Below are 11,799 nucleotides of genomic sequence, written 5' to 3'. Positions count from 1 at the left end.
CAAACTAACTATATGTTAAACCATTAAAGTGAATCGAGTGTGAATAGTTCAATTTTTAGTGCATATAAGCATGTTTAAAGTATCAAACTTGTGTTGTGCTAAATTTAAGGATAAATTTAAAAGGAAAAAAGGAGGAAACCCAATCAACAAGGATTTGTTTCACTTTATTTCATCAGGCCTAATATAGGCTGACTAAAGGTTTATTATTATTAGCAAATTTAGGAGGATTTTTCTAGTTTTTTAATACACAAATCATGTCGAACCGAAACAAAACCATGACCAAAATATTAAGGTTTGAACCGAATCGTGGGTTAAGTGAATTATTGCATACCTGACATTTAGGACCTCACACAAGTGAAAAATCAACTCAGTGAATAATGAAGACAGCAACCCAAAATAGGATATTTATACATGAATGAATAAATAAGAAAATCTACAACTTTTTTAAGGGATTAATAAGTCTAACTCTGATCATCTTTCGATCTATTTCAAAAGTCTTTCCGGTGGTCTTTTGGTTATGATTAGTCATAAAACCTGTGTAGTTTTCTAGGAGAACGTTTTCGGAGAAGTTCAGCAGAAGTAAGCCTGCCCCCATTTCCCATCATCCCTTTGTTTACATGCTCTTCTGCAAGCTTATAGCCCCTCACACCCCCAACCTAACATTACCAGTGCAACAAAAATGAAGTGCAGTATCAGAGCTATCCAGACGTAAAATCTTGATCCAGACGCCAGCTCAGATGAGGAAAATGAACACGTCAATGGATCTATTTGTCTGCAAGTGGATGGATCAGAGCAACAAATACAAGCTTTTTTTGAAGTGATCTGCTTCTGATTCCTCATCATTTAAATAAAAAAATACCCAGAGACAGTTTTAATCTTTATTTTCTTTAAATGTGTCTTCTATCATGAGAAAATACTACAAGAACATGCTAAAATGCAAAAAACACATTTTTTATTACTTATTTAAAATCACAAAGTAGTTTATTAACATTAACATGTAAGTCAGGTGATTTAGCAGGTGACTGATCCACATGGATGATGCTTCATTTTCAGAGAAAATGACAAAAAGCGAATGACTTCAAAAAGGCATGACAACAAGCTGAAGTCTGGCTTCTCCAACTGACTGGAATTCAAAGTTAGAGACGCTTAACAACAAATGGATGGACAAAAAAAAGAGAGAAACAGAAAAAGAGCCAGAGGTTTACTCTGCTCTGTGAAAGATCTTTCCTCTGGCTCAGTTTGGCCCTTTTAACACAGTGACAAATTAGAGCTCCCGCTCAGTGAAGAGCCTCTGTGATCTGTGCAACAATCCGAGAGACAGAATGAGGAAAAGATAGATGGGGGAGGGCGAGGGCACGGGGGGCGGAGCTGTTATTGTGAAAGGAAATATGAGCCTGTGTTGAGAGGGGACGGTGATATGCACAGTGCCGTAATGTGTGAGGGGAGATGTGTGTGACTGTGTCAGAGTGTGTGAGAGATGAAGAGGGAGTGGAGACAGGCAGGATTTGAAGGGAAGGAAATGGAGGGTGAGGGAAAATAGAGAAAAAAAACACAGATAGAAGGGAGGAGAGCATCAGGAGCAGGAAGGGTGGATAGTCTTTTTATGAGCACAGTCAAGAACTCTAAAAGCAGCAGGGATGAAAAACATAAACAACTATTTATGTGCAGTTTTTATAACTAGAGAACATCTAAATTGAATTTTTAAAGAAATATTGCTTTTTTGTGTGGGTGTGCATCCAACAATTTCATTTTAAAAATAATATTTGCAATCATTTCTGCAAGTGCAATAACACCGCGCTCCTTCCCACGCTTTGGCGGTATCTCACACAAAACAGCCATATTATCACTTAAGCACACTTTTCTCTGAGCAACACACCACAGTGCTGCATGTGAGAACAGAAATATCCAAATCAGTCAGACAGGATATTAAAAGGACAGTGACCTGTCAGCTCCACAGCACACAGTCAGAGTTAATGGGCACCGGAGAAGGCAGAATGTGTTAACAGAGCAGATGATTCACACCGAGAGAATCTTCCACCTCCAGCTCCTTGCAGCTCATCACTACCCTTTAACCAAGCGTGTGCTGGTTAAACAAGGAATTCGATATGATTACAATATAAATAAGAAACACTACAAATAACATCATGATAGAATAGAAATTTCCTCACAACTTCATCCCATTTTACTAATGTTTTCTAACTTTCAACAGCATCAGGGCTGAATTATTCTGCCTGAAAGTTCAAAAGGTGAAGGATGTGTATTGATGTCGTCGTATACATCATCACCTCAGATGAATATACTGATAGAAATACAAACACTGAATGAAAAGAAAAGATTAACTATAAGTCCTTCAGAGAAAGGTGGCTAGTTTAACCATAAATGTGCATAAAAGTGGTTATCTGAGTCCAAGGACGGACTACAGAAGCCTGTTCACCGAGTGATTTTATAGAGAAACTTGACTTTACTCAAGAAAAAGAAAGAAATTACTAGATTTTTCAATGATTTATGCACACAAGGTTTAAAAAAAATCTTATCAGATCTAAACAAATTTAACATCGATGTTTTCTCATGTATTCCTTTTTATTATTGTGGTTTTTTATGTAACCGTCTGAAAATGTCAAATACAGTATAAAAACATGTATTGTTATGGTATTTCCTTCACTATAAATAACCTCTTAGTCACCTGTTGGGGTTTGCACAATAACCAGGGAAAGGTTTTGAAATGGGCTCAGCTCCATTACATCTCTGACATAAAATCAAGTCTTTGATTGCATCAAAATCCTCCTAAATAATGCTAAGAGGAGCATTCTAATTGTTGGGGGGAGTTGGTACAGTCTATTGGTGAACATAACCATAAGATCATTTGGGTTTAACTTAGATCTAAAGTGAAAGTAAACAACACAATAATCAAGATCATTATCAAAAGTACATTTATAGATGATTACTTTAATGTATATGCCATAAAGAAAGCTTAATAATCATGGTCAGAGATCCTTTTAAAATATACATGAATTGTTTTGGCATCACATTTTCAACCTTTTTTTTATTGATTGTGTGCATTACTCACCCAAGGCAATAAGCATATGGAAAGAATTCAATGACAGTTTCTTGATTGGGCTGTTAAACTCTGAGTAGTCTGCGTGAGCCAATCACTCTGATTGTTTTCAAAGACAGGAAAATATAGTTTTTTCTAAAATATAGCCTTAAGGTTTCAAAAAGATTACTAATTTTGACATTTGGGGTTTAACACAAGTTTTGACAACATGTAAATGGAAGATCTCTGATGTGGCTTTGTGAGGTTGTAGTAGATAAAAACTGCTTTGCGCAGTGCAACAAATAAATAATTTGAACATTGTAAATAGTTTAGGGAGTTTGCTTGTTTTTCTTAATTCATTTGAACCATTTTTGACCTTGTATTTACCTTGTTTTTGGATTTATACATTTTTCTTTTGCCTGTAGACTTTTTGTGTTTGTCATAAAACATAAAAACTGTTTAACTTTTTTTGCTGTACATACATTACAAAATTTACTACTTTAAATTGTGTTTTTGCACTGTGTCAGTTTTAATGTCGAATCGTAGTAAAAAATATATTTGTAAAAAAAAGACAAACTAAAAAAAAAATCAATATCGATAATTGATATCCAATCTAAATAACCCTTCCTTTTACATACACTTAAAGGGTATTTAATGGCATTGACATGGTACTTTTAATGGGATCTACTGGGTACGCACATGGTACTTTTTTGTACATACTTGGCACTTACATGGTACTTGCTGTGTATGTATGTGTTTCTACTTGGTTTATACTTGTGCGGTACCTTTTAGTACGTGGGTATTTCCATTTTAATGTTTCTTTTGTAGTACTTACCACAAGGTAAGTACAAATAAAGTACATTGAATTTACTTCTTGTTTGTTTCATTGTATTTACAGTGTGTAACAAGATAGTGGGTAAACAGAAACTACCTTGGGGTACTATGAAAAATGACCCAGAATTTACTTTCTACTTACTTAGCAAATTTATATGTGTTTCATGATACTCACCATATGTGAGAAGACAGGTAATTTCATGGTACTTATTGTGTTTTTTGTGGTACTAATTTTTAACGATGGCAGATTAAGTACACAGAAAGTAACATTTATTGTATGTGAATTTTACATGTTAAGTTATTGTGTGTTTTGTGGTACTTATCATTTAAAAGGAGTTGCTGAGCAGTTGTACAAAAAAGTACTAAGTACCCAGTAGGTTCCATTAAAAAGTACCATGTAAATACCCTGTAAGTACCCAGTAGGTACCTAAGAAGTACCGTGTAAATACAATTTAAATACCTTGTAAGTAACTTACTGTAAAAGGAAGCATAACAAAAATCTCAATCCTAAAAACTGCTTTAAAGGAAAATTATTAGAGCAAAATGTGTTAAGTAGTAAAACACTCAAAAAAGTCCCAGACTAGGGTTAAAACAACATTAAATGATTACAAATTATATTGCTTTAACGTTGTTATTTACCTGAACATAGAGCAGGTTTAGCTGGACAGGGTCCCGTGAGTCCACGTTCTGGTCTGAATAGAAGAACTTGCGGCGGAGCAACAGCGTCTCACTTTCCTCCACTCCCTGCTCCCTGAACGTCCTGCTGTGATCCAACCAGTTCACTGCATGATCAGCATACACATCCTGTCACTTCATATCCATGAATGCATACATGCTTACAGAAATGTTACCAGCAGAAGACAGCACTGATAAAATGAACCCGACACCTAAGCAGTTCAGCTTGGACACACATTCTCCCAAACTTATCATGTTGAGAGTAAAATCTTGACAGGCCAATTCTTTTCTACAGAGAGAAAGCTTGTTCTCTGCCAAAGTTTGGGGGGGTGACTGATATATTTGCATGCCTCGAATTTGCCTAGGGCAACAAAATAGCAAAGATAACTGCATTAAACTTTTAGACGTCACTGCAATAAATTAGTCTTGAGTGATAGAGCACGTCGAGATAATGATGTTGGGAAAACAAGAAATAGGAGCGTGATCCAAGAGGATCCATACAGGCATCAATAAGGCTTTTGCAAAGCTTGCACTCACAGTCATCATCAGTATGGAGTTTGGCTTTGAGCTTTTCCATTTTCCTCTCGTCTCGTAACAGAAGGGTTCTGTCTTTCCTCAGAGTTCCCATCCCGTCCTCCTTCTTGTCTTCTGTCACCTCTTGAATGACGGAGTACTCCTCATAGTTGGTGATTCCTGAAAAGTTACCCAAAAACTTCATGTTGGCAACTAAGCTTTACATTCAGCTGAAACCATCACAGAAAGCCCTGCAGGTCTGCTGCACTCTTTTTGTTTTTATCTCTTTCTATCTGATTCGAAACAGAAGTGAAGGAAAGCTGGTGCGGAGCCAGCTGCTAAAATGGGAGGTAAAGAGGAGAGGAAGCCAAGCAGAAAGCCCCACTCTAAATACACAATTTCCCAATAAAGTTATCTGTCAGACACACATCCTCCTCATCCTCGGGCAATTAGGCCTCTTAACAGACCATTATAAATGAAGTTTAGGGAACACCTCTGTAAAAAGAACATCTGAACCAGGAAGGGAAACAAAACAAGTTTGTCTTATTTTAAATATCATGTCAACCATTCTCTAAATAAAACCTAATTGCAGCTTTAACAAGCATGCAAACATGACAAGTATGGGGTGAGATTACTGTCAAAATGCTCTTTAACAAAAAAAAAAAACACAACAACAACATTTGGTTTAACTTTTTTTTTGTCTTAAATACAAAATTCCACCTTTTAAAATTACATCACTGGGTCATAAGCATGCATATCAAGTCACAAAACATTATTCAACAAAGTGCACAGGCGTACCAACTACCATAGCCCATGTGCTATCTTATGGGGTCCAGACGACCCCACCCTTATATTGATGTGTGATCCCTCCCATGACAAAGGTGGACAGGATTTTATGTCTGCCACAGACACCAGTGAAGATATAAAAAATCCTTGAAAAAAAAAGGTCAGCGCGCTGTCTTGTGGGGTCCAGATGACCCCACTCCCCATGTCACCATGCCTAGGGTAGCATAAGGGCTAGATAGAACATCAGGAAGAGAAGCACCTCTGCACAATCAGGCACTGATCAACATTTTTCATGTTTTATAAACAACTTTATTATTTCTATTTTTTTTAGTTTTACTTTATTATTTTTTTGTGTAGATCATTGGTCTCAACAACAGTGATGCCATAATCAAGAGACAGAGTAGTTGAATTAACAATAATTCAAGAGTAATACAATTATTCCACATTTGGGGCTGTCATAATTGAGCAAGAAAAAAAAAAAAAAAAAAGAAAGTTGGGTATTTTTTGGATTCTAGTAACGTGGCGCTTTTTGTAACTGGCACGAGAGTAGGCTGCTAGTAACTTTAGCCTTGAGTTAGCTTTCCTGTTTTTCTTTATTTTCTCCCATTATCAACTTTTTTTTAGACATGAACCGTTGCTTTATGCAGCTAAGAAGAATAGTCTGTGACTTCTTTTTGGACTACTTCTGGGTCTGAAACGGTCTGTGGCTGCATTGTTTACACAATCAGCTGTTGTTGCTTAGGAACAACAAAATGCGGTCGGAAAAGCAAAGGTTTTATTATCTGTTATTTATTTCAACAGAGTTAGGTAACAAACTAATTTCCCCTCTGTGGTATCAATAAAGTTGAATTTTGTTCTATTTAAGTTAAATAAATGAGCCTCGGGACGCACGTGCACTTAGTTGAATCAATGTTTTGTAACTTGATATATTTGCAGTAGCCCCATGATGTATTTTTGACAGTAATGGAACAGGGAAAATGTTGAATTCAATATGAAGAAAAGACATATTCACAACAGACAACTTTTTTACAAAAGTACTAATTTGTGAAGAACTTTGTCTATGAGCATTTCATTTTGAGAGTTATCTTACCCCATACGAATCAGAATGAATATAAATGAAAGGTTGCTTAGTTTGGAAGGACTCTTGATACACACATTTTCACAGGTCTTTTTGCAAGAATACATACCTATTCGACTGCATATGGTGACGAGCAGCTCACCAACGGTTTTTGAGTCATCCACCATGACGGTTTTAATTGTACCATCTAGCATTTTGATCTTTTGTGGTCTCTGTTTCTTCTTATACTCCAAGATGTCCTGAAAACACAGGCGTGGAGGTGGGACATGTGCATCAGTGACATCCACAGCTACACTAATCCCCTTCAACAGCAAACTGCCATCACTCCCAGCATGCAAGTGGACATAAATCTCCTGTGTCTCACTAGAAAAGTCAAATCACTTTAAGTGCTGGTGTAAAGTGACTCTGACAGGCTTTAAACTCAGAGTATATGACTTAATCTCACTCCATTCCGCAGCATGTAGTAATCCAGGGTTCTCCCAGACTCCAGCCAGATTCCCTTTCTGGGATCATCGTCGGACAGGAACAGGCCATAATCTGAGGCTGAAACACAAAGCGAAACGCACATTTTGATGCTTATTAATTTCCGCAATGTTAATGAAATTCATGAGTGATTCTCCGACCTTGTCCTGTTTGGGCTTCTGGAACTCTCTCTCGGATTATCCTGCACGCGTCATACACTGGGGTGGACGGCTCAAACTGCATCGTCTTCACCACATTGCACTGGCGCACACAAATCTTCAACGACAGGGCCACCATCTTGGTGGTTAATACAACGGTCTCACCGACCAACACACCTGAAAGACACAAAAATAGATCATACAATGAAACACCATATTTAATGACCAGATTTTAACTGTTGTGTTGTTAAAACTGATTAGACAATCTGGTGGATCCTCAAAGATAACAGCGTACTGACAGAAAAAATCCTTTGAAATACTTCATTTCCATTCAGTCTGCAAGCAGACATCATTGTAGGACAAATCTGGAGGTCTTTTATCACAGGCACTCATTAGGCTGAAATCAATTCCCGTATTCTTGGACTCACATGAGCAAAAAAAGGAAAGAGCTGATGCTGCAGAGGGATTTTTTTTTCCCGCTTGTCCTTGACCTTGGCTTCAATACAGAGAGCGATGAAAGTGATAAATAGACCACCTATACTGAAGACGTTCTCTGTCTCTTACATATAGATTACTGTTGTAAAATTTATTTATCACATTTTTCTGGGGAAAATGTTTATATCAGAATAGACTGAAAATCTTTCCCCATTCAGAAAGCTGTTGCTGCATTTATTTTGGAAAGTATACATCATCACTGAAAGAATGAAATGCAAATGGATATTTGAATCGTAAGGGAGGGAAAAAAGTGACTGGACACGCCAATTTTCCAGAGGGAAAATTTGCAATGAGTTTTATCGAATCAATCAACAACACATTCAATTGCAACAATTCTGCAGCAACTGCAAAAGCATTTAATGGTTTTTCCTGCTTGGTTAGATATAAAGGCAAAAGTTCAAACCCTCACACAAGACACCATTCAATGCTCAGCCACATGTGGAAACAAAGAGTTTTTTTGTGGCAAAATTCAGAGTTCACCCAGTCCTCCTTTTTTTCTGAATCATAGCAGGGAGAGTGAGTGAAGTTCATTTGCGGTAATGACGGAGTTGTGAATGGGGCCACCTACGGTGGACCAGTGGCCACTCTTCTTCACCGAGTTTATCCCCACACAGGGAAGAAAAGACCAGCACAAAGAAGAGGATGCAATGGCGCTGCATGAACTCTCTTCCATACAAGCAGGCAGAAAAGTCCCACAGAGTTTTTATCATTTGGCCCAATCTACAGATGCTGCCCTCCAGCCAAGAAGCTAGCCACACCACGGAGAGTGCAGCGAGAAGCTCAGACGGCTCAACACACAATAATGCAGGTTAACTTTCACTGTAATATCTTTAGCACCACTTTGGGGTCGTGCAAAACTCACATGATGAATCCCGCAGGGATAATGCTAATCTGTGCGCTTACAGTAGCAGAGAAAATGTCTTTCACCAGGATCCTTGTGCAAACACTCCTCTGCAGCAAATTCCTCATTAGCTCTGCTCTCAAGCAAGGATGAGAGCCATACATTCTGCTAATGCGGTCTGCACTGGAATCGTGTTCTTGTGTTTAATTATGCTTACAAGATCAATCGTGCAGTCTTAAAAAGTAATTTTATATGGCGGGATCAGTGATAGTACATGACAAAAGAGACCCACACCGAATTAAGATTGTTTACCCCTCCAAGTGTTAAAAATAAAAAATACAAATAAAAAAAAGCTGCTGGAAAGTCCAAACATGGACAATTCAATTGAGAGCAGGGAAGGCAGGAGCCATCTGGAGAGGATGCAGCCCTAATGAGTGGTTACACTATCAGCAGGAGAACAGAGCCAAGGAGAAACAACTGCTATGATTACTGCTGTAGCCGCTCACACAGCAATTAAGCAAGTGGCTGGATGGTGAATCTGAGGTACAACAGTCTGAGGATTTTCACCTCATTCATCTTAGATTTGTAAAGAAATATTGATGAAGATAGATGTTAAAGAGCATCTTACTTTAAATAATTTTGATTAAATCGGAGAGGAAAGTTGAGATACATTATAGCTTCCTGATCTTGTTCTTGATCCTTTTGACCTACCTATGCCCCCTTCAGATGAGTAGGGGGATCAATTTAGAGGGGTTCAAGAATTCAAACTCCTTAAATTAGTATTTAGAAAAAAAAATCATCAAAACCTACTGGAAAAATGAGGCACAACTTAACAAAATAAAAGCATCAAATCTCAAAATCAAACAAAAGTTTTAATAATCCCCTGAATTCAAATTTACGTTTTTATCTTTTGTGCCCCAGAGGTGTCAAGATTAACACAATAGATTTAAATATAAAGAAAAAGAAAGTTCTTTGTTGATTGTCACAGAAACTATGAATCACTTTTATGTTATTTCCACAATTATGGATGATTTAACCGCAGAAAAGGGATGAAAAGATTTGATGTTCTGGCAGCTCTACAAGAAACACACATTTGAACAAGCTGTGATGCACCTGCATCTGACTGCAAAGCTCAAGTGCAATAGTCAGTGCAACTGCAGGAAACGTCTGAGCATGATCACAGTCCAGCATTGCATTCCCATCATATTCTAGTGGATTGCTGTTATTGTGAAACTGTAGCAGGAATGGAGGGCTTGGATCAAGTTAAAGCTCAGCAGATCTCAGGACTGTTGGGAGAGGCAGCTATGCAGGAACTATGTACATTTTTATTTCTTTATTTATTTTTATTATTTCAGCTGCACATCCTTTCAATGTCCTCCTTATATCCTTCATTTTTTCATCCACTCTGCCTTTTAAGGACCAAGTTTCTTCAAAAAAATTTGAACTTTTTAATTCCGTAATCCTTGAACCATTCGTCGGTCAGTTCATGTGGAGAAAATGATCATGGTGTGCTGATACAGAAGTTTAAAATATTCATGAGAGGTCAAAAAGTGATAGATTAGACTGCTTTATTTCTTTACAGGAAGTAGTGTAAATGTTTAAACACAGTTGTAATACATTTTTTTTTCAAAAGCCCTTTTATACCACAAATGTATTTATCTTTTATTAAAAAGGTTCTTTGCAAAAACTATTCTCTGAATCTTGAGTCTAATATAGCTGAAGATAATTAAAATAATGAATAAGTCAACTAATTTTATATATTTAACTATTAATCACAGCTTAATAATAGAGCCCACTGTGCTATTTTAAGTTCTGCTGCTTTACAATGGTCGTGTTAATATTCTGGCTATTATTTGACCAAGTAGTCCAAGAATCGAAACACTAAAAAAAGCATTTGGTGAGCTCCCTAACCTCAAAAGTCCTCAGCAAATCCAGCAGAAGAGGCTGCTCTGCTTCAGTTTAGATCTTGGTAACAGACATTGATAGAAACCATACCTGCCCTTGTTGGAAAAAGGGGAAAGAACACCTCTTTTTACACTAAAAATATCCAGTGATGCTGAGCATGCTGCAGCAGCACACTTTCAAAAGGCCCCAAAGGAGAAGTAGTGCAGCACAGATGCTGTAGCTGAATCCCCCCCATCTCCAGTCTTCAACACGGATTGCTTTAACCAACGTTTGAGCCAAACAATTCATAAAAAAACTCTAATTTAAGACGCCAGGCAATCATTTCATTTGCATACTTGGCTGGAGGGATTGACTGATGTGATGGATGACAAATACAAATCACATTTGCCTTTTTTTAATTAATTTTCTTCTTAGTCTTATTTACTTCAAACCGCATTCATAATTAGGAGGTAAAAAGTTTATATTTTTGACTCATAAAAGAAAACTGAACAGGTGTTTATGGAGTGCTCATTTCACTCTGTTTTACCTATTATTTACAACCCACTGCATGCCATATGGAACGTTTGAGACTTTGAGGCTGAACATGCTTAATTGTGTTCTGTCTAAGTGGCATTAATTCCCCACAATTTAATCCATGATATAATTTTAAACAAGTTGCTCGTACTGCTTTTTTCTAAACTTGGTTTCTACAGCACACAGATTCGTATTTTCTAAAAGTAAAAATTATTTTATTTTAAATTGATTAGCAGATTTGATCAATGACACAAAAAACAGCAGATTACTGATAACACAGCATTTTGCTTTAATCACCAGGAAGGACATTTGAATGGAACAAACAAGGTTGATGGCTTTAAAGTTTAGATTCTTGGACTTAATACTTTTATATTTCTGTAATGTTTATAGAATGTTTAAATTTGCTCTTCGCATGTGATATGAGCACACTAAGTTCACAATTAATCAGCTGTTTCTGTGCATGAATCCTCAGTGTGTCATATTTTATACACTATAAGGTGCACTT

At 37.1% G+C, this 11,799-nt stretch overlaps 1 protein-coding gene across 5 annotated transcripts in view; it reads right to left on the bottom strand.

Moving 5' to 3' along the window:
• Positions 1-11,799, bottom strand: part of tln2b (talin 2b) — a 95,355-nt gene that overhangs the window by 47,930 nt on the left and 35,626 nt on the right. For 4 of the 5 annotated variants that reach the window (XM_024281947.2, XM_024281948.2, XM_024281949.2 and 1 more), the window contains exons 1-5: positions 7,544-7,679; positions 7,366-7,463; positions 7,030-7,159; positions 5,081-5,236; positions 4,508-4,650 (exon numbers count right to left, since the gene is read on the bottom strand). In XM_024281947.2, coding sequence (XP_024137715.1) covers positions 4,508-4,650; positions 5,081-5,236; positions 7,030-7,159; positions 7,366-7,463; positions 7,544-7,679 — 663 coding nt within the window. Of the gene's footprint in view, positions 1-4,507; positions 4,651-5,080; positions 5,237-7,029; positions 7,160-7,365; positions 7,464-7,543; positions 7,718-11,799 lie in introns of those variants that run through there. The other variant, XM_024281946.2, reaches the window with a different exon arrangement.

This window comes from Oryzias melastigma, linkage group LG6 (genome assembly GCF_002922805.2).
Source record: "Oryzias melastigma strain HK-1 linkage group LG6, ASM292280v2, whole genome shotgun sequence".
Lineage (NCBI taxonomy): Eukaryota > Metazoa > Chordata > Actinopteri > Beloniformes > Adrianichthyidae > Oryzias > Oryzias melastigma.
Note: the sequence above shows the minus strand (reverse complement) of the source record. Positions and strands in the feature narration are given on the sequence as shown.